At 40.0% G+C, this 23,172-nt stretch overlaps 1 protein-coding gene across 1 annotated transcript; it reads right to left on the bottom strand.

Annotated features, from left to right (window-relative positions):
- Nucleotides 1-11,039: 11,039 nt before the first annotated feature.
- Nucleotides 11,040-11,597, bottom strand: LOC138875483 (uncharacterized). Its single transcript, XM_070154314.1, has one exon. The coding sequence runs from the start codon at nucleotides 11,595-11,597 to the stop codon at nucleotides 11,040-11,042; it is 558 nt and encodes a 185-aa protein (XP_070010415.1).
- Nucleotides 11,598-23,172: the final 11,575 nt, after the last annotated feature.

Here is a 23,172-nt window from a genome sequence, read left to right on the forward strand (position 1 = left end):
CAACCACTGCTTGGTACCCTAGCGCGGTTCAGAACCTATCAGGATGGATCAGACAGTTGGACTCTACTTTCCCTTATATCGAGCATTCTTGGCGTGACTTGGCCAAAATGCGGTGGCAGGCCAAGAACCACGGTATGCCTTTTATAGTTATCTTTACCATGTTTCCTTGTGAATATCTTTCATGGTGGTAAGTTTGATGCATCATGATTGTGTAGGCTTCAGGGATAGAGTGTTGATGAGACTGTCTCCTGATGGTAAGGAAGGGACCTCAAAACCCGGTAAGGGTAAGAAGAGGAAGAAGGACGCGTCGGCTGAGTCTCCCAAATTAGAGAAACCTAAAGTTCGCAGGCCTTGAACTGATGCCAAGATATCGACTTCGGTGGCTGTGGCAAGTCCCCATACCAAGGGTTAAGGTGATGATGATGATGATGACCCTTTGGTATAAAGGACGAGACGAGGTGCAGATGCTCCGCAAGTTGTTGGGCGGAAAGCTGTCAAATTGGGGGTGGTCAATATAGACCAATCCCGTGCTGAGGAGACCCTCGAGGAGGGTCAGGTCATAGTCCCCAAGTTTCAAGTTGGACATGGTACATTCCGTGCTAATGAACCCATGGCTGGGTGGTTCCGGAGAGCCTAAACCCAATGTTTTTCGGGGGCAAGATGAGACCCTTAGAGAAATTAATGCTCTGGGTGGCCTTAATTTGGGCCCTTTGTACTCGCCGGGGGATATCAGGGATGCACAGAACCTACATACCGCCGATGTGGAGACCTCTCATGGAGGGGAAGATGTGCTCGGAGACCTCTTCGCCGGAGTTAATGAGAACATTGATCTCGATGCTCCCGTTGCTTTCGAGGAGGTAGAGAGGCTTCAGCAACAGGTGATACTCATGACATATCATTTGCACTTTAAATCTTTGTTCTTGACTTTCTAACTTTTCTGTGTTGTTGTAGACTAAGAAAATGTACGACCATGCCTTTTCCGGGCTTCAAGATGAGCTTTCATGTTGTGGGAAGGAGCTCGAGAAGCTTACCTTGGTGCTGAAGGAGTCGGAGGCCTCCTCTGCCCGAAAAGGGGAGGCATTGAGCGGGCTTCGTGTGAGTTTGGAGGGAGTGCACCGTGAAAGGGCTGGCCTTGCTGAGCAGGTAACATGGCATCCATGAACTCACCTTTTTATTCGTATAATTCAATGCTCACCAACTTGTTTCGCCTTTGCAGATTGGGCAAAAGGATGCCCTGGTGGGGCAACTTCAGGAAGAGGTTGCAGCCAAGAATGAGGAGATCCTCGAGTTGAGGGGGCAAAATGAGGCCACGACCTCGGAAAGAGACCTTTTATGGTAGGAGTTGGCATTGATCCAGGGTTTTCTTCGAAGTGCTCAGAAGGAGGCTGTTGAACTATCTGCAGCCAAGTCTGAGGCCGAAGAAAATGCGTCTTCATATATGAAAGATGTTGCCACTACAAATGATCGAGCCAGAGAAATATAGGAGAAGGCCTAGCTGAAGCTGACTCGGGCCATTGCTTATGCTCGTTTGCAAGCAAGGATGCAGACTCTCGAGGAAGCAAATGCCAAAGGCACCAATATCTCAGCTGAGATTGAGGAAGCCCGAGTTTTGGAGGAAGAATCGACATTTTCGGCCTCTTCGGATGAGGGTTCCGCAGATGATCCAGAGAGTAGTGAGGGTGAAAAATAGACTCACGTCATCTTCCCTTTTTCTTTTTTTGTATATGAATTTCTTGGGGGGAAAGGCTTTGTCAAGACACCCCTTGTAAATATATTTTTGGTAATGTAAGAAGATTTTTCTGCTTCAAGTCTTCTAATTTTATATTTCAGCGTTTACGCGAAGTTAGCCTTTGGATTTTGATGTTGGCTCTTCAGAACCCATACTTGGAGTAATCGGGACCTTCGAGGTAGGGCACTCGAGATTAGGCCGATAGCTTTTTAGAATTGATGCTTGTAATAACAGAAATCCTCAGGGTCTCAACGTCTCCTAAGCACTGTGTGATAGTATCATCTATGTGAAATGGTTGTGAAGTGACCGGGGTGGTCCCACCGGTACACTTCCGCAAAAATGGCACTAACATGGTCAGAATTAATTGTCCTTCAGGATAGGCGAACACTCGCTACTTACTCTATATATGCATTTGCTTATTTCTTATCTGAGGACCCCGCTACTTTGAGTAACTATCCCTTTTATAGAGCTCTTATTTTTTGTGCTAGTTTTCTTACCATTTAAACTCAAAGCTTTCACATAAGTCTTCATCTTCCTTTTCTTATTTTACCATAGCTATGACTGCTAAGGAGAGGAGATTTCTGCCTCTACTTCGCGCTCGGTCGGTGGTACACTATCGGTGTCTGGTGAGCTAACTTCGTGGTGCTTTGTTTCGAGGAGAGACTTTACATTAGAAAGACCTCCCAATGTTCAGGGTCATCGGGAGTATGCATCGAGGGTTATCTCCTTGATAGGGGAGGAACACCTCGAGGCAGTTAGAAAAGACTTTGGATCGGGAGAAAAGGTGGTACTGTAGGTACCTTCCCTATAAGAGAGAATCATGGCTCATGTCGAGGGGTTTTTGAACGTATACACGTACCCCTTTACATTGGGCCATCTCAATAGGGTCGTGCTCGAATTTTGTAGAAGATATCAGGTTACCCTGGCAAAGGTTCACCCGTCGTTTTGGAGGATAATGCCGATGATAAGGTATTTTGCAGATAAAGCTAGGCTCGAGTTCACCCTCAGCCATCTTATTAGATTGTACTGGCCCTTGCATTATCGAGGCCTAATTACTCTGCGACATCGATCCACTCGGCCTTTTGTTGCCATCAATGAAGAAGATGGGGACCGAGGGTGGATGAGTTGTTTCATCCAAGTGCAAACTGTCGATATTATCCCCGCAGAGTTCATTCCATTTCTTGAGAAATGGAATTTTAAACGTAAGTGGTACACTCATGTTCTTATTATTTTTGCCCATGGTGGAGGCGGATTCTGTAAAGATACTTTCTTTTTTTTTTTTTTTTGCAGCAATCCCGTGGATGCCATACGATTTCTTGACTTAGCGGATTGGTCTCAGAAACTGGCAACTTGCTCGACTTACGATGAGCGTAAGTGGCAAGATCTGTCTAAGGGTAGATAGGAGGCAAAACATCACAGTATGTGCTTTGTGGCTTGTTTTCTTTGAAAGGTATTTTCTTTTATGTGTACTAACTCCGTCACCATAGGCATTGGAGAATTTTCTGATATGAGACCGTGCCCCCTCGGGGAGGAGGAAGCATCGTCGGTCTTGGGGTTGAGTGTTGATACCCAATTTTTCCCTATATATTTTCATATATACAAAATACTTTCAAAATAACATATATATGCATATATAAGCATGCCCAAATATTTTAGTATTTTTTCCAATTTTTAAAACCAATTTATTGTCCATTTTAGCAGTACAAAATCAATAATTACTCCCAAAATCATCAATTTTGGTGAATAATTTATTTTATTCCCATATTTATACCAAAATATAGTTAAGGTAATTTTTATATATTTACAAATTTATTTGGTATTTTTAAAGCTAAATTGCATATAATTGCAATTCTAGCCTACTTTAAGATTTAATAGCATTTTTATAATCATAAATTTGGTTCCAGTATTTGTAAATTAATATTTATTTATTATTTACTGATTCAGTACTTTTAATTTGTTTTTAAAATCAATTTTACTATTTTTGTAAAATAAAAGGGAAAAACTGGCTATGTAAATTTTAGCCTCATTTCGTTTCAATTATTGCCCCATTACATTTCAATTTTAGCCTCCAATTGACCCAATCTTAACCCCCAATTGGACCAGCCCAATTTTAATTTCAACCCAACCCCTTAACCCGTTTATCCAACCCGCCCGGTCTTCCTTTTAATCCAGGCCGTTGATCATTTTGATCAACGGCCACGATCACCCCTTACCATTTTTAATCCACCGACCCTACCCTAATCCTCTCATTTCCATCTCTCAGCCTCCTTTGAATACTCTCCTCTCTCAAACTCTCTCAAAGGTTCCCTGGAACCCTAGCCTCTCTCATCCTCTCCGACCATAACCTCACCGGAATCAATGGCTTCTCAGGCCATGGATGGCCTGTACTCACCTCCCTCCATTCTCAAACGTCTGGGGTTCGAAGCTTTGAGGTCTGACCTCAGTCGTGTCCATTCAGATCCTCTCAGATCCATGGTTTTGAAGCCTCTTCGGCCTTGCTCCGGCACATCTAAAGCATTTCGATCCTGGTTTTAACTCATCCGACTCAAGATCGGACTTTTCTTCCAAGCCTTTCTCATTTTTAGGGTTTCTCTGAAACCCTAGCCATTCGAGGTTTTTTTGGTTGTTTTCTTAAATCTATGCTATATCTGTGCTATACTGGAGTTTTAAAACGTTTTCCCCAATTTTTTCTTTCAAAATTTGTTTCTCTTCGATTTAGGTTTTCTAAATTTTTTTCGAAATGTTTCTCTGAATCTTCCTCTTCTTTTCTTTGTGTGTATATGTCTATGCTATGTTTGTATGTTTTCTTTTTCTACCTAGCATGTTCTTCTCCTGTATCTTTATGTTTGCCTTATTTTACATGTTCTTCTATTGTGCTCCGTTCTTTCTTCTACTGGTTTCTATATCATGCTTTCACATGTTTATCTTATGTGTTCGTTTACCCCTATGTTCCTTTACTGTATTTTCTACTAAGCTTTTAGGTCTTTAGTTGCCTCCTTCTGGACTTTGTTTGAGTTCTTTGTTAAACATGTCTCCTCTACTGTTCTCTTAAGTGCTATATTGTCTCGTTTCTCTTCTGAAACTTGTCTAAGTTCCAAGCTTTCTTAAAACGTGTTCTTTATGCTTCAAATAAGCTTTCTCACTTTGTTGTTTCAAACTTGCTATTACGTCTGTTTTTTTTCATAAGTCTCTGGAAAAGACCTCTAAGTCTGTTTCCGTTATTTGTCTTCTTTTCTCTGTATCTAACTCGAGTTTAAAACCCTAGGGTTTGGGGTTTTTGGCGAGTTTCTATCTTGTGTTTGAGACTTAGGTTCTATTTTGGAACTCTAGGTTTCTCAGACTCGTTTTTAGTCTTTGTACTGAACTCGAACTTCTTTGACTCTGAACTTTTCTATGCTAGGCTTTTCTAATTAGCATGACAACTCTTTCTTGATTCACATGTCTGTGCACTTTATATATGATGAATTCTTCCTTCAAAAAAGGTTTTGCCAATTTGTGGTTGATTCAGAATCCCTTTGAATAAGGATCGATTGATTATTATTGCTTTTTCTTTAATTAAACCTTTCTTCACCTTTTCTAGTTGGATTCATTCATACCAAAACTCAATTTTTGATTTTTTACTGGCTGTTGATTGATTGCCTTTCCTTATTTGCACAAACCGTGTTGCTATCAAACTCTTTCCTTAAATCTTGTGCTACTTTGGAAAAGATCTTGATCAAACTCTTTCCTTAATTATCCTTTACCCGTTTAAAATCAGAATCCCTTAATTGAAGGGGAACTTGTGTAATTGATTTTTGAATTATTCTCTTACCTATTTCTACTTGCTTTCTGCACTATAAAGGGCAAGACCTTCTATACTTTCAACACACAACACTTATTGAACACTTTCAATTTCAATACTCCTACATTCTCAATTTAACACTCTACTCTCTTCTGAAATCTTCTGGCTGTGTGTTTGCAATTTGACTTTACTACTGCTCTTCTCTTCTTGTTTCCCTGAAACTGGTATGTTCTAATTTAGCTTTTAGCTTCATCCATATGTGTTTGCTTTACAGTTTTAACAATCTTGTCTACTTTGCTGTTTATGTTCAGTATTGAATATGATGTTCTCTTTGCATTTGTTGCTGTGTGAATTCCCCATACCCTTATTCCCTTCTATGTGTTTGAGTTAAGGTTCAGGCATGGTAGTATCCAAATTGCTGCTCATGTCTGGACCTGATCCTTTAATGGATCCTAACTCCCAAACAATGTGGCTAACAGGCTGGTTAGGGGTGTGCCAACACTCCTAATTGTTGGGTATGACCACCAGCCTGTCTTGGCCTTCCCCAAAATCCCCTCTATGCACTTGCACTCTCTCTTAGATTCTAAGTTCTACCCTTCCTATGAGCCTTGCTTTGGGACCTTGAGCTCCCTCTGAACTTGGACATTTGAGGGTTGTCCCTTCCACACTGCATTATAATCTAATTCTGCAATATATTTGGATGTAAGCACTGCCCGGAGTCCACTTGAGACTCTTAGGGAACTCTGACACATCCCAAATAAGATAAAGGCTTTGGAATTTGATCTTTGGAGTTGGTTTACTTCATGCTTCAGACAAATGTCTGAATGAGGCTCTCCTTGGTTGGGATTTTAGCTTTCTGATGTAATATTTACTTTCCTTTATTCATTCTAGGCTGTAATAATTTGTAATAACTCATAGGGGCTTATAGTTAAAAGGGGAGGGGTACTCATGTATGCATAAGGGTAGATATCATGCTCGTTAGGTCTTTATTTCTGCAAATCATGGCAAGTTCTGCATTTCGGTATCTTTGAAATCCTGTTTTAGGTTCTGCACTTCTACATTTTCATATACAAATCCTATTTTAGGCTCTACACTTCTACATTTTCATATAGAAATCATGTTTTAGGTTCTGCACTTCTACATTTTCATATAGAAATCCTGTCTATAAACTTCTGCACATTTGCATCTTAGAAATCCTGCCTATAAGTTCTGCATATATATCATATCAATAGCTTTTGCATTTCTACATCTCATATAGAGAACATGACTATAGGATTCTGCATTTTGCATATCATATAGAAAGCATGTCTATAGGGTTTCTGAATACTGCATACGTATCCATCACTAGGCAAACGATATATAGGCTTAAATAATAAAAATCAGCGTTTTAAACACCATTCCTATAGGATTTCTGCATTTTCGTAAAGGTTAAAATCAGTCACACTTAGAAAGCATGCCTATAGGAATAAGCAACTAATCTGAATCCCTCAACTTGCTTATAAGTTTAAAATCAGTAATAGCATTGCTTAAACGCTTGCAGAACTTATGTTCCTGCTGTTAATAAATCTACTTCTGAAATCAGTATCCTTCTCTCGTATTTAGATATCATGCCTATAGGTTTCACCTAGGCAAGCTATAAGGTAAATTAGCTAATTGAATCAGACTCTGTTAATTCCAACCAGCAGGCAGGTCTGATTCCGGTTTCTTATCTGAAATGTGTAATAGACCAGTCTGCCTCCTTAATGTTTAAGTTTAATTCAGACCATAACCAGTATCTACAAGATATGCTAAACAATCTGTCTTTAAGTGAGGAGGCCTGTCTGAGCCTTTTAAATTGTTATGTGTTTCCCATATCTGCCTTATGTGTTTTTGTTTGTCGCTTTAGAATTTTATCCTTTTAAACCATACAAAGCCCAAATCTCCCTTCCTTTTAGGACTAGTAGTCCCAAATGCCTCCGACACTGATAGGATTGGGGCGGGTACTAGCATGCAATAAGTAAACGAAACCATTCTGTGTTTAATACCTCAACGGGGTGGGAAAGGGTAGATATGGATATTATGACCGGTGCGCTAATACCACGTGTAACCCCTCTTCTGAGGAGTGAATACCGGGTATTGAATTGATGTAATCCATATTATTTATAAACCTAGGACTCCCTTCCCTTTACTTGTTTATTTTATTACTTTCAAAATTTCAAAACTCGTTTTTCTCAAATTTCAGCTTTCTTGTTTCTTCAAACTTTAACTTATTTGCAATCACAATGTGACAACCCCTCATATTTGAAACCCTTATTTGCTTATTTATTGTTTGTACTTAAGTCAAAATTGTAGCATGGCCGGGAACCATACTAGTGGATCTTAAGGGGTGCCTAACACCTTCCCCTCAAGATAATTTCTAGCCATTACCCAAACTCTGGTTTTTCTAAGCAAATTCTTCCTAGTGTCCTAATGCATTTAATCATTAGGTGGCGACTCTTCAAATCAAAAACCCAACTCCCAAAAGGGAACGAGTTGTCCTCCCAAATGTCATAAACCCAATTTCGCGACAATGAGGACTGATAACAAACGAAAGGAGTCCTCGAAGGACGAGGGTGCTTATAGCGAGGCAAGCCCTACTCGGAGGCTCAAAGAAGATGTATCAGTTGAGCGTGTGGCATATGAGGCTTCTAGACTTGGAAAAGTGGTTCCTCCCTTGCCACCATCTTCTTTTCCCGTCGAAGGTACTTCAAGGGATATTCGAGACCAGGGGCCGCTTAAATCAAGTGGGGTTTCGAGCAACCATCTCCCCACCGAGATCGGTTCAATTGGGGCCAGTGAGACCAGGCCAGCAGATGCACACCCAACCTTTGAGGAGGCTCAGCGGCTTTGTTCTATGGTGAGCTTTGGTTGACTTTGTTGGCCTTTTGATTTTACTTTTTTGTTTTCTTATTGAGCTTCTTTTTCATATGCCTTTGACAAGCTCAAGTTTGAGCTACTTCGCTGTGAAGCCAGGTTGAGGAAAGCCTTGGATAGGGAGAAATCCCTAAGGCTTCTTTGTGATAAAAGGGGATAAGAATTGAGGCACCTTCAGTACGAGGCGAATCAAAGCCTGAATTACGAAAGCCACCTCGAGAAACAGGTAACCTTTGTTTCGAGGGAATGCATGTTTCTACTTCTATCCTCAAAGATTAATATTTAGATACTTCAGTTGTAGAGCAAGATATAGGATCTAGAACGTCTTTGGGGCGAGGTTGGCCAGGCCAAGCATGAGTGTAACGAGCTAAGGGCTCAGATAGATGCCCATATTGTGGCCAAGAAGAAAGCTTTGGCCAAGGTTTTTGCCCTCGAGGTACAGCTCCGGAACGCCCATGAAAACACCTCGGTTCAGACGAGCAAGATTGCAAGGCTCGAGTCTGACCTTTTGGAAATGAAGGTCGAGTTCGTGGAAGCCCGGACTGAAGCTGAAGAGATTCGGGCTAAGGCCGACAAGAAAGTGGACGTTTATTTAAAAGACACTGCTGACACTCGAGCTGAGCTGAGAGGGGCTTCCGATCGAGAGAGCAGAAGTAACGAATATGCCTGGTGCAAATTTCAGATGGAAACCCTCGAGGAGATCCACGTTAGAGGTTTCGATCTCTCGGAAGAGATAAAGCAGGAAAAGGCGGATGAATATGATGCCAAGTTCCTTTTGTCTGATGCCAAAAATAATGAGGAAGAGGCCGACGAGACATAGCCCCCGAGGGGAAAGTAGACTAGGCTTTTGTCTTTTTGATTCTTTGTACAGGGCTTCTAGAGATCATTTGCAAATGTAGCATTGCATTGTTTAATATATGCATATAAAAGAAACATTTTGGTTTTCTCCTTTCATAAATTTCCATTCGCTTGTGTATGTCTTTCTTTGTCTTGAGTTTTGACGTTTGTCAATGATTAGACAGATGAATTGGCCTACGAGTAAAACCCTTAGGTTTATAATTCAGCCTTGAGGCTTGTTAGGCTGGCCTGTAGGATCTTACGCATAGGGTCGGTATGACCTTTAACATAGGCTGGCGATAGTGGCTCTTATGCGTTTAGCTGGTAGGACCATTAATTTTAAGCTAGCGACAGTGGCTCTTACGCATTGGGTCCGTACAACCTTTAATTTTAAGCTGGCCACAATGGCTCTTACGCATTGGGTAGGTACGACCTCTAATGTGGGTTTTATTTTCCCTCGTTAAAGACTTTTTGAAGTTTTTGTGTTCGCCCGACTCTTCGACAGCTCGATAAGAGCCTAGATTGTGAGCCTTTATGTAGCGATAAATGAGCACCTCGGGAGGTTTCTCTTGAAGCTCTTTTGCTTATGCCAAGGGTAGCCTGGTTAACCGGTTCTTTTCGAAGTAATTGAAGGCATGTGATTTTATAGCGATAGTAGGGCGTCCCCGAGTCATGTGAGTTTGGTTGGAGCCTTGTGACCGTAGTCATTGCGTTTGGCCGTAGCCTTTCAGTACCCGAGTGAAGTAGTTTTGGCGTTTATATTGAGGGTATGCCTTTTTAGGGGTCTTACAAGTTCGAATATATAGCCTTAACTTTAAGATCGGGATGATACCTTTTTGCAAGGTCTTATAAATTTTAATATGCCTTACTTGAGGTCTTATAGATTTGGTTACTTGGTACAAGTATAATTCACGCATTCCTTGAGGTCTTACAAATTTGGTATTGCCTTATGAAGGTATTACGAGCTTGAGGTTGCCCGCATGGGGTCTTATAGCCTTGGGTTTTTGACAAATCGATGGGGTGACAGTTGGCGACAGTCCCCGAGGTATCAAAAGTTTCTTGGCTCTGGAGACGTTCCGTGTAAACTTGGTATTGCCTCATTGAGGGCTTACGAGTTCAAAGTTTCTGACCCGGAGGTCATATGGCTTCGAGTTTTTGATGTCAGTCCCCGAGTGTTTGGGAAATTTCTGGCTCTAAAGCCATTTCTTGTAAAAAAAATAGCAGACTTCTTTGAAGCGTAAAGCATTTTGATGGAGGAAAAAATATTCTTTGATTACTTGGCACAAGTATACATGTTTTAATTGTCAAGGGTTCGGTTGTTCTATTCAGACACGGGTCGTTCGACCGTTTGGCCCGATACATTGTTTTCCTATCGAGACCATTTTTGGCACATTCTTGACTTTTCGGAGGAGGTGATCTCCTAGGGGGATCCCCCCAAGTATTCGACGTTGATTGAAGAGAAGCCGTGGATACTTGTTGAGTTCTCCTTAGGTAGCATATAGGTGTTGCCTCGTTAAAAGCCTTGCCGGTAAAACCCTTCTTGTGATAAAACCCGACCGAAGGAAAAAAGTGCAATGCATGCTTTAAAACCTAAGGTCTTCGAGCTGGACAACACTTCGATTGTTCTGATTGAACACCTGCATAAAGGTCAGTGTAAGATGTAAATAAAAAGGGAGATGGTTATACCTTAGTGTTGATGGCGCTTTGAGCCTCGATGTGCTTCAAATGTTTGATTTGGGGACGCGGCATTGTCCATTGCTTGTTTTATTCGGGTGTAGCCGAGAATGTGTCTCTTAATTGCTACTTCACTGTTTGCTTATCCTTTGGCTCCTTCGATGTTGAAGGCATCGATGCCGGTGCCACATCATGCACCACAAACATCTCCCTCGCTGCATGTTGTTCCCCGTACACGGTTTTTATTCCATCATTCATTGGAAACTTTATCATTTGATGAAGGGTTGATGGTACTGCTCTCATGCAGTGTATCCATGGTTTTCTGAGCAAGGCATTGTACCTCATGTCTCCTTCGATGACATGGAATTTGACATTTTGGGTCGTGCCGACCACGTTGACCGGGAGGGTGATTACCACTTTTGTTGTTTCGCTCACCATGTTGAGTCCGTTGACGACTCGAGAGGCATGCATGATCTGTTCGAGTAGTCCGAGCTGCTCTACCACCCTTGACCTAATAATGTTGGCCAAGTTACCTGGATCCACAAGAACATGCTTAATTTGAAATGTATTCACAAGAAAGGAAATTACCAAAGCATCGTTATGAGGTTGAGACAAGGCCTCGATGTCCTCATCGCTAAATGTGAGAGCATCTTCGGGTATATAACCCCGAGTTTGCTTTTCCATGGTGATGGATATTTTTGTTCTTTTGACAATGGGTTCCTACGGGATGTTGATTCCTCCAACGATCATGTGGATGACATGTTGCGGCTCATCTGTTTCATTTTTCCTGCTCGCCTCTCTTTCTCGAAACTGATTTTTGGCTCGGTCTCTAAGGAACTCTCGGAGGTTCCCTTTGCTGAGTAGCCGGGCTACTTCTTCTCGGAACTGTCTGCAATCTTCGGTCCTATGACCGTGTATGCCATGAAATTCGCACACTAAGTTAGGGTTCCACTACGACGGATCTAATAGTACGGGTCTTGGCCACCTAGCATATCTGATTTTACCGATGGCAGATATGATGTCTGAAACGTCAACATTGAAGTTGTATTCAGACAAGCGGGGCGCCTCCGTAGGTCATGTGTGTTTGTCGAATCCGGCTCTGCGTACGAGTCCCCGAGGATTCTGAACTCGATTTGTCATTTGATCATTTCGGGGTATGTTACGCCTTGGGGCATTTCTCCTATCTTCGGTGTATGGTTGGTACTTTTCTTTGTTTGGCATTGGTTCCTTTGCCATAAGCCTTCTAGGATATACTGAGCCCGATGGGGCTCCTAGTTGGTTGTCCTCAGCCCTGATCTTTGATTGGTATCGGTTGTGGACATCCGACCAAGTCACGGTGGGATATTCAACTAAATTCTGATTTAGCTGCTTCATAGCCACCGAGCTTCATTCATTCAAACCTTGGGTGAAGGCCTGCACTGCCCAGTCATCGGAGGCTGGTGGTAATTCCATTCGCTCCATTTGAAAGCGAGATACGAATTCCTGCAGCATATCAATTTCCCCTTGTTTTTTTTGATGACGTCGGATTTCCTTGTAGCAACCTTGATGGCACCATCATGTGCCTTTATAAAAGAATTTACCAGCATGGCAAACGAGTCTATCGAATTCGGAGCTAGGTTGTGATACCACATCATGGACCCTTTTGAAAGTGTTTCTCCGAACTTTTTTAGTAGGACGAATTCGATCTCATCGTCCCTCAAGTCGTTGCCCTTCATCGTACAAGTGTAAGCAGTGACGTGCTCGTTGGGGTCCGAGGTTCCGTTGTACTTCGGAAGATCGGGCATTCTGAATTTCTTTGGGATGGGCTTTGGAGAGGCATTTTGTAGGAATGGCTTTTGCACGAACTTCTTTGAATGTACCCTTCAGGATCGGGGGTGCGCCCGGAATCTGGTCGACCCTTGAATTGTAGGTCTCCACCTTTTTGTCGTTGCCTTCTATCTTCTTTTCTCCCGATTTGATCCTATTTGTGAGGTCCTCGAGCATCTTTATGATGGAGGGGTCGGCTGCTGACCCGTTGTTGCTTGACCTTTCTGGTACCTGTTTGGCTTGAGGAGTTGCTTCTGGTGCCACTGTGCTTGGGGTTTTCCGGTGGCTTTGCAGTTGAGAAATCACCAACTGATGTGCCTGTAAAATCTCGAAGATAACATGAAGGCTTACCTCTTGTTCCTCCCGAGCCGGGGTTTTTTTGTTGGTTTTCTTGATGTATACTCCTGTTGGTGTGGGAGCTTATGTCAACGTGTTGGGCGTAGCACGAGACCACGTCCACGGGAATTGGTTTTGGTGCATCCTCAGGGTTTCGTGGTGGTACACCAATACTTGGAATATCTACACCATTATATACATGGTCCTCAAGACCATTGTTTTCATGTGCGTTCACTGAGTTAGACATTTTGACCTAAAATCAAAGATTCTTGGACAAGAAAAAATATGAAAGATAACATGTGTTATGTAGTAAACCAGCAAGAAAACAATCACTATTATTTTTAGCCCCACGGTGGGCGCCAAACTGTTTACCTTGAAAATGGTAATTACAATTAGATTTGATTTTGTGGTTCGAAAAATACGTGATTTATTTTTACGCTAGTTGTTAGGCAGTAGATGCTAAGTGTGAGACTAGATAATATGATAAGAGCTTGAAGGTAGTGTGTCGAGCAAACCGAGTGGTTGGGATTCAGGGCCTCAAGCTTGCCTATATGGCGCCTCGAGGTCGAGAAAAGCATTAGGCAATGACCGGCCGATGAACGTCTAACAATTCTAAGATCTTTGACAAGAGCTCTTTATGATCAACAATGAGTAATAAATGAATAACAATTAATGAAACACAATAAATGTAAGTAATAGAATCAAAAGAGAAAGTGTTTAAGTTAGAGAGCAGAGAATGTTCTTGTATTGAATGTTGTGTGTAATATTCTGTGTGGGAAAAGTAGCAAAGGTCCCCTTTATATATAAGGGGGGAATCCCAACATAGTTTATATGCATTTATTACAAAGATATATGGCTGGTACAACCATTTAATGCCATGGTACGGTCTTGTACTATTCTTGTGGACTTGGTCAGCTTCAATCACGTGCCTTGGGAACTTCCCGTTTTCCATCATAATTACCGATTTGCACTGCCTTGAGGTCAAATGTTGAGAACCCTTCGGGGTTGAACCTCGACCCTTGCCTCGAGCCTTTGGAGACGTGTTTATGAAGCGTCAAAATGACCATAAAATCAGACCCTCTTATTTTTACCATATACACCTATAAAACCTCGTCCGAATGACCTCAAATTTTGCACACACGTCACAGATGACATTACGAGCCTACTCCAACCCCCAAAATTCTATTCCGACTCTGATATCAAATTTTTCGCTGCCTACCGAAAATCGCCAAATTTTCAATTTCACCAATTCAAGCCTAATTCTATCACGGAACTTCAAAACACAAACCGGATGCGCTCCTAAGTCCAAAAGCACCTAACAGAGCTAACATAGTCGTTAAAATTCAATCCAAGGTCAAATACTAAAAAGTCAAAACTTGGTCAAACCTTTTAAATTTAAAACTTCAAGCTGAGAATCATTCTTCCATATCTATTCCGATTAACCGGAAAACCAAAATCGATGATTTACATGAGTCACACTACATCATATAGGGCTAGTCATGTCCGAGAACTGGCGAATGAAGTGCAAGTGCTCAAAACGACCGGTCGGGTCATTACAATTTCGGCCAAGATTTTCTTTACATAGCAACGTTATTGCTTCGAGCTTTTCATATGGCTTGTTTCAAATTTTGTCGCAATTAACGTGTGTTAGAGGATTGTCAAGAGAATTAGTTTAGGTATTTTAAGGTTATTCCTTCTTTCTTTTTGGCATGATCTATACGACACGAACGAGACGAGAAAATGCACAACTTCCATAAATGACTCTATTCATAGAAATACTAGAGATGCCTATGTTCTTGATTCTCCATGTGTCCTATTATTTTATCATATCTTCATGGGTCTCAGAAAAATACGTAAGTTGAGAAAAGTTTAATTCATGATATTAATCAGACGCATAATGATCTTATGACGTTTCGAGAGGTTTTATGAACGTACTTCTCATGGATTGCATTCATTTACATGTACATTGACGCATGAACACATGACGTTATATACGCATATATATATATATATATATATATATACACACATATGGGATATGGGAAAAGGTTACAACGTTATATACGCACCACCACCTGATCACATGGTATATGTTGATGATTTTGCCCACAGTGGCCGAGATGATATGATGGGATGCCCTCAGAGGCTTGATGATGTTATGAACACATGTACCTATGCACTACATGACATTCATATGCATATGCATGACACTATAAGTATTTCATGATTTACAGAGTTATCCAGACTTGCAGGTTGAGTCATTCACTCTATATTTCTTTCATGTACTTATTTATGTGCCTTACATACTTGGTACATTATTCGCACTGACATCCCTTTTGTCTGGGGACGCTACATTTCATGCCCATAGGTCCTGATTGACAGGTCGAGAGCCCTCCAAGTAGTCTATCAGCTCAACAGAAGATGTTGGTGCGCTGCATTTGCTCCGGAGTGGCTTGTTTGGTTAGTATGATTTAGACACGTATTGTTTGGTATGGCGGGGCCCTGTCCTGACCTTTATGTTAAGTGTATTTTTTTAGAGGCTGGTAGACAGATGTTATGTATACGAGTGCTTGTATGGCCTTCCCAACCTATGTTTTGAGTTTACAAATGATCATGTTGACATTATAGGCCCATACATCACATGTATAAGTTTTTATATCAGGTTGGGTCGTCCTATATTGAGTATTTCCCTATGTTTATTCTGGTTAGCCCATGATGGCCTGTTTGACCCATTTACTAATGAATGTACAATAAGAAAAATATGTTATGTTGGTACTCGGTTAAGTAAGGCAGCGGGTGCTCGTTGCGGCCCATAGGTTTGGGTCATGACACAACGAAAATAATCATGGATAAACATCAAAATAAATGTCCAATATTTACCCCCCCCATGTTGAAACGAGAACAACGCCGCAAAAATCACCTCAAACGGAGCTCTACAACTCAAGATATGCCCAAAATACTAAAATTCTCGGTTTAAAACACAGTCAAGGCAAATTTTCTTCTTCGCGTTTGCGGGAAAAACTTCACGTTCGCGAAGAGAAATTCATCGCATTGACCGCTCAACCCAAACTTCCTTCTTCGGGTTCGCTGGACAGCCCTCACGTTCGTGAAGAACAAAGTCAGCACCAAAAACCAGCAATCTTTCCCAACACGGAAATGGGCATAACTCTTGTATACGACATTGAAATTCGGTGATTCTTATTGCTATGACTCCGTAATTATGATACGGATCTAATGGTTTAATACAATAACAAATATAAGTTTTTTCTCAATATGGTACCCTTTATGTCTAAAGAAACGACGTTGAAACATCAAATAAGAGCGCGATACAACCCAAACACATCCGAAAACACACCCGAGGCCCCTTGGACCCCGCTCAATCACACAAACCCGCTCCATAACATGACACAGGCCTGATCGAGGCCTCAAATAATATTAAATAACATCAAAACTATGAATTGCACACTGATTCAAGCCTAATAAACTATTGAACTTCTAACTTCCACATCCGATGCCAAAACCTATCAAATCACGTCCGATTGACATCAAATTTTGTACACAAGTCACAATTGATATTACGGACCTACTCCAACTTCCAGAATCTGAATTTGGCCCCGCTATCAAAAAGTCCATGCCCGGTCAAACTTCTAAAAACCTCCAACTTCCAACTTTCGCCAAATGACACCAAAATGGTCATGGACCTCCAAATCCACATCCAGACGTGCTTCTAAGACCAGATACGAAGCTATTCCAAGGCTTGAAATTTCGAACGGATATCGATAACATTAAAATACACCTCAACCTAAATTTATGAAATTCTTCCAAAATGCTAACTTTCCACAATATGCGTCGAAATGCTCCCGGTCATCCAAAACCCGATTCGGACATACGCCCAAGTCTGAAATCATCATATGAACCTGTTAGAACCTTCAAATCCTAATTTTGAGGCCGTTTACAAAGCCTTAGTCAATTCCTCCAACTTAAAGCTTTCGAAACTAGAATTTTCTTTCCAAATCAACTCCGAACTTCCCGAAATTCAATTCCGATCACATGTACAAGTCATAATACCTGAAGTGAAGTTACTCAAGGCCTCAAACTGCCAAACGACGCATTAGATCTCAAAATAATCGGTTGGGTCGTTACAATTTTGTGCATTGCCCCGTGTGTTTCCAAAGCGAAATAATAGTTTTATTCAGTCTTGGAAGTGATATAGGCATTTCGTTGTTGAGAAAGATATATGTTTTACCCATCTAATTATTATATATCTTAGTTAATGCCTTTGAGCCTATAACCCTATTTCTTTGGCAACCGCATTACAAGCCTTACCCATTTGTTTGAATTGACTATCTATTTAAACCTTTTCACCTCTCGTGAACACTTGAATTTCTTATGAACTTTATAAAAGTAAAGCATGGGGTGGTTGGTTTAGCTTTTGAGTGGAACTATTGAAATAAGAATAAAAGTGCAATGTTTTAAAAAAGTGATAGCCACTTGAATTGAATAAGAAAAGAGAAATATAGTTGTATTACTGTGAAAAATATTCCTTGATAGTGGTAACTCTTGATGTAATTCTGCTTAAAGAAGTAGGGAGTTAATTTATATTGATGTGAAGATGGAGTTATGGTTTGACATAGTGTGGGGTTTTGAAAGGTAAATTGTATGTATTAAAGTGCTTAGGGAGGTGCAGTCACTCTTATATCTAAATGTATCATACATGTCCTGCAACCTACATTTAACCAATTAAAGTCCTACTTGATCCTTGACTGAGTGAACTCAATTAGTAGAGTAGTACATTACGGGTAAGCCTATGGTGCATCTTTTGTGGCATATGAATGATGAATCTGAGAGTGAGTGAAATCTTTCTATCTTGAGTTCCTGATTGTTCTTAATTTTTATGGTGTGTGGAACTACTCTCTATTGTGTAAGAGCACTTGATTCATGAAGGAAAGGTAATGTCATTAACCTCTGTATTAGAGTAAGTGAGCGTGTTGTGAAAAATGCATGGTACATGTGAGTCAATTCTTGAGGCGAGGATATTACGTTATTGTGCTTAATCTATTTTAGGAGAGTTGTTTGAAAAAGACCGTGTCTATGTGAAGTGTAGTTTGATTTCTCAAGGACGAGCAATATTTTAAGTGTGGGGTGTTGATGGTAGGCTATAATTATGTATTTTAGTAGCTCATTGGACTCTAATTCACTGTATTTTACTTGTGTTTGAGCTTTAATCACTAGTGTTTTATATTTATTATGTGTTTTATGCCTTATAGGAGTAATTCCGAGTAATGTAGATGTTATGGAGCTAATTCAAGCTATTTGGAGCTTTGAAATCTGAGTAAAAGCCAAATGGATTAAGTCGGGATCATGTTTGGGGGTCGAGGACCAAGTCTAGACATCAAAAAGCAAGATTTAATCCGTACTCTGAGAAATTTGCACTGATACGACGCATAGTGCGATGCAGCAGTGTATTTTTGGCTAAACTAATAGAAGTTGAGCTCTCTAGATTTTCCCACTAATGCCCCGCATGGCGTGTTGCCCCATGCGGTGTGCCTGTGCAAATTTTATAGAGCCAATGTCCTATTTCGACTAGGAGAAGGCGGTATGGGCCTACTTGGTATAAATACATGGGAAAATGTTACTTTCTGGACTTTTGACATATTTTAGACCTAAAGAGACTAAGGATTAGTCGGAAGAATACGAGCACAAGGATTTCATCATTCCTTCCTCACTCAAGACCCGAGTTTGGATTGAATTTATGTTTTCCACTACTTTAACTATATTTGTGATGAATTTCTCCATGTCTACGGAGTAGTTCCCTTTAGGGTTTGATGGAATTAGTGTATTGATGATTGTTTGTGAATTATAACTCTAGTTTATATATTGAAGCATTTTGGATGATTTAACAGTGTCATCTATAGTCACTTGTTCATGTAATCGAGAGAGGCATAACTTGTGATATCTTTGCATTATATTGTTGGTTGAGTTTATTAATTCTTCTTAGTAATCGAAAGAGGCTAGTTGAATCATTGATTAAACCTAGTTAGGAGAATAATCGAAAGAGGTTTTCCTAAAGACCAATTCTTTACTCATTCTTGCATATCTTCACGTGCTTAAATTGGTTCATCTCGTAAGGTTAACACTTAATCGAGAGAGGAGTTTTAGCTGAACGTTTGAACTAATAATTGAGTGAATTTGGAAGATTCACTTGATTAGAAGTGAATTATCTAGAGTTAGATCTCAAACAATTATCTTGCACCTATCCTATCAACTCCTATTTTCTCCCACTAATAACTTCCTTGTTTATCTTTGTTTCGATTGTCATTAATCAATAGCTTTAGAATCTTAGTAAATTTTAGTTAGAAATCATATAAATCTCAATTGTTAATCATCTTAAATATCAATCAAGCTAAAAACTACGAGAATAATATTTAAATCCAACCCTGTAGATACGATATTATACTATACTATATTTGACTAGCGAGCAGAAGTTAACTATATGTTTTGTGCTCGTCAAAAACCCAAAAGAAGAGAAACTATCAAAGTGGAAACAATAAATTTGATATCAAGGATAATACCTAGGATAGACAATAAAGAAAGTATGAAGTAGAAAAAAGCAATATGAAGGTAAATTGTTTCACAACGTCAGTTTCTTCTATAAATCGAAACCTAACCAATGAAGAAATACATCAAATGTATACATTAACAAGAATATGGAAATCAATAGATGCGTTCCAGAACTATATGTACACGAGATTCAGAATGTGTGGGAATTAGATCAGAGTTGATAAGGAATAGCATAAGTTAAGCCTAATAAGAAGCAGTTGACAACTAGGGGCAACGAGAAAAATAAGGAGGAATGGAGAACCATAATGGTATACACGTTTCATATAAGACAACTTAGAACTAAAATAAAAAGAGCGAAATCAATATTGTAACAGATGCATTTAGTCATAAGTCACGGGTGGTTTGATAAATTAGCAAGCCCAAAAGAAAAAGGGTTGACAAATTAACAAGTTCGAAATACACTTGGTAGACTCAGATAATAAAGGTATAATGTCATGGAATATGACAGAGTCATCTCTTGTAGTAAGGGAAGATTTTCATTTTAGGAAAAGTTAAAAAAAAGGTATCAGAAAGGGGAAACTAAAACTTTGAGTCAATTTAAGGAAGGATCTTGGAATATCATGGCTGATTGTGTATTAGGATATACGTTCATTATTTATGCTATTCTATTCATCTCGGAATGTTAAAGATATACTATGATGTCAAAGGATTACATTGGTAGGACGACATGAAAAAAACCATTATAGGGTTCATGGTTTAATATTCCAACTGTTAATCGAACAAAATAGAACATAAGGAACCAAATGGATTGACACAGAATAAATTAACCAAATATGAAAATGAGAAGTGATTGGCATAAGATTCCTTACAAATATAGCAAGTTTGACTCCACATGGACTACTGTGGCTACTTTTGACAAAAATCAGTTTACTTTTACTAGCCAAATTACTAAAGGTTATGTAAAACGAAAAGGTGCAGAAGGTAGATCGTGAACATAATGTTTTCGCCTCGATTACGGTAATAGAGGTGCTCAGTTACAGATAACTTCTGAAAGTTCTCTAAGAAAAACTTGGGTACATAAGATAACTATAGAAAGTGAAGTGTACAATTCATACGCTCAAAGGCATGTTACAAGCTAAGATACCAAATTGAAGGATGGGATAATCAATTACTGACTATTGAGTAACGCACAACAATAATTATACTAGTATCTATACATGCGGGGGGATTATAAGGATACATTTTAAACTGCACGGAGTAGCTGCTTATAAAGCGAGATGCGGAAGGAAATGTAGATCCCCATAAAACAGTTTGAGAGACAAAATTGTTCGACCTGATTTAATGTATTAAGTTATAGAAAAGTCAGCCTTATTCAAGAGTGTCTGTGCTTAGAAGCATCACAAATCGAACCCAACAACGCGATGACGAGACTTAAGAAAATCTCAAGTTGATAATGAGGTCTTCTTGAAATTTTTTCTTACGAAGAACATAATAACATAATGGGACAAGCTAATCAAGACATATATAAAGCCACGTCCAAACTACCCAGAGAAGGACTAAATTGAATTTTTTCTCAGAATTAGGATCCATTCACCCGGTTATCATGTTGTGATATTAAAGAAATGCATTAAATGATATACAAGTGATAGAGGGTCGATCTATTGAGAAGATTACAGTAGCTATATATGAATCAAGAATCTATGCTACATAAGCACATGATGTTCAAATTACAGAGAACCTGTCCTACGAAGATGTTCTAGTTGCTATTTTAGATCGGTAAGTCCACAAGTTGGGGACCAAGAAAGTTACTTCCGTAAAGATATCGTAGAGGACTAAGAATGTCGAAGGAAAGACGTGGGACGCCGAAGAATAAATTAATTCTAAGTATCCTCAGTTATTTCAGATAGAAGATTCTTAACGATTATAGCTCGATCATGTGTTTTCTCAGCCAAGTTATGTGATTTTGATTAAGACTCGTTCTACGATAAAGTGATATTCAGAATTGAACTGTAACAACATTTTCAGGAGCAGATTAATTGGACACGAGATAAGTTACAGTTTATGGAATTTTTATTGACATTGATGTCCATGTGAGGCCAAAGAGATATTGTTTATTATTTATTCCCCTCTTTGGAATATGATATATTTTTGGCTATTTAACAGGATGGGATAGTCTTGCTTACAGAGGATACTCTATCAAAATTACCATAAAATCCGTAAGAGCTAGTTTCTCCTCTAAAACTCTTTTACATTCGAGGACGAATGTTCCAAAGGGGGAAGGATGTTATACCCCATCTTTCATGTTAGAATCCGTCTTAAGCAAATCAATATGAGCTAGAGAGTTGAATAACCTTTACAAAGATAATGATGGATTAAAACAAGTTTTATGGAAGTGTCGTAAGGTTTGGAAAGTTTAAACGTTAAACGAATCGAAGAAATTAAGTTTCGTCGAAAGTTGGCAAGTTGGAATATTATAACCTGTACTTTTCGGGTGATACTAGGGTTATAAACTGTAATGACCCAGCCGACCGTTTCATGAGTTATTTCTCCGTTTTCCCTATTTCTTCTTATTATTGTTTTGTTTAGTTGTGTTATGTGTTATCGGGTTGGTTGGTTCGGGTTCAGAGAGGTTTTGGTAAGGTTTGAGACTCTTAGTCTCTTTTGAGTAAGCTTAAGTTGGAAAAGTAAATCGAATATTGACTTACGTGTTAAAAGTCTCAGATGTGAGTTCTGATGGTTTGGATAGCTTCGGGAGGTGATTTGGCACTTAGGAGCGTGATCGTAATGTGTTTTGGAGGTACAGAGTAGATTTAGGCTTGAATTGGCGAAATTAGAATTTTGGTATTTTCCGGTTGATATGTGAGATTTTGATATAGGGTCGGAATGGAATTCAGGGAGTTGTAGTAGGTCTGTTGTGTCATTTGGGATGTGTGTGCAACATTTCAGGTCATTCGGACGTGATTTGATAGACTTTTTGATCGAAAGCAAAATTTGGAAGATTTTGAAATTCATAGGCTTGAATCCGATGCAAATTTGGTATTTTGATGTTGTTTTGAGTGTTCCGAAGGTTGAACAAGTTTTAATGATGTTATGGGATATGTTGTCATGTTTGGTTGAGGTACCGAGGGCCTCGGGTGAGTTTCGGGTGGTTAAACGGATCATTTCAAGTTGAGAAAAATTGCAGAAAATATGTTGTGAGTGTTGCAGACTTTTGGCCTTCGCGTTCGCGAAAGGTTAAGATGGGAGGCTGTGAAGTTGGCCTTCACGTTCGCTAGGGAGGTCTCGCGATTGCGAAGAGTTGAGCTCAATGGTCATCGCGTTCGCGTATGTTTAATCGCGTTTGCGTAGAGAAAAAGCTAGCAGCTGGGTCCAGGTCATAATAGTCTTCGCGTTCGCTTGTGGGTGGCCGCGTTTGCGAGGAGTGGTGAAGCTAAAGGTTCGCGTTCGCGTGTGTTGGGTCGCGTTCGCGATGAAGGGAAAATTGGTCAACTCAAATTTGTGCTTCGCGAACGCAAGCATTGACCGCGTTCGCGATGAAGGATTTTTAAGTGCTGGG

This window comes from Nicotiana sylvestris, chromosome 8 (genome assembly GCF_000393655.2).
Source record: "Nicotiana sylvestris chromosome 8, ASM39365v2, whole genome shotgun sequence".
NCBI classification, from domain to species: Eukaryota; Viridiplantae; Streptophyta; class Magnoliopsida; order Solanales; family Solanaceae; genus Nicotiana; species Nicotiana sylvestris.

What these genes read in the sequence shown, in the direction of transcription:
- LOC138875483 (XM_070154314.1), bottom strand. Translation starts at nt 11,597, where the DNA reads ATGGAAAAGCAAACTCGGGGTTATATACCCGAAGATGCTCTCACATTT.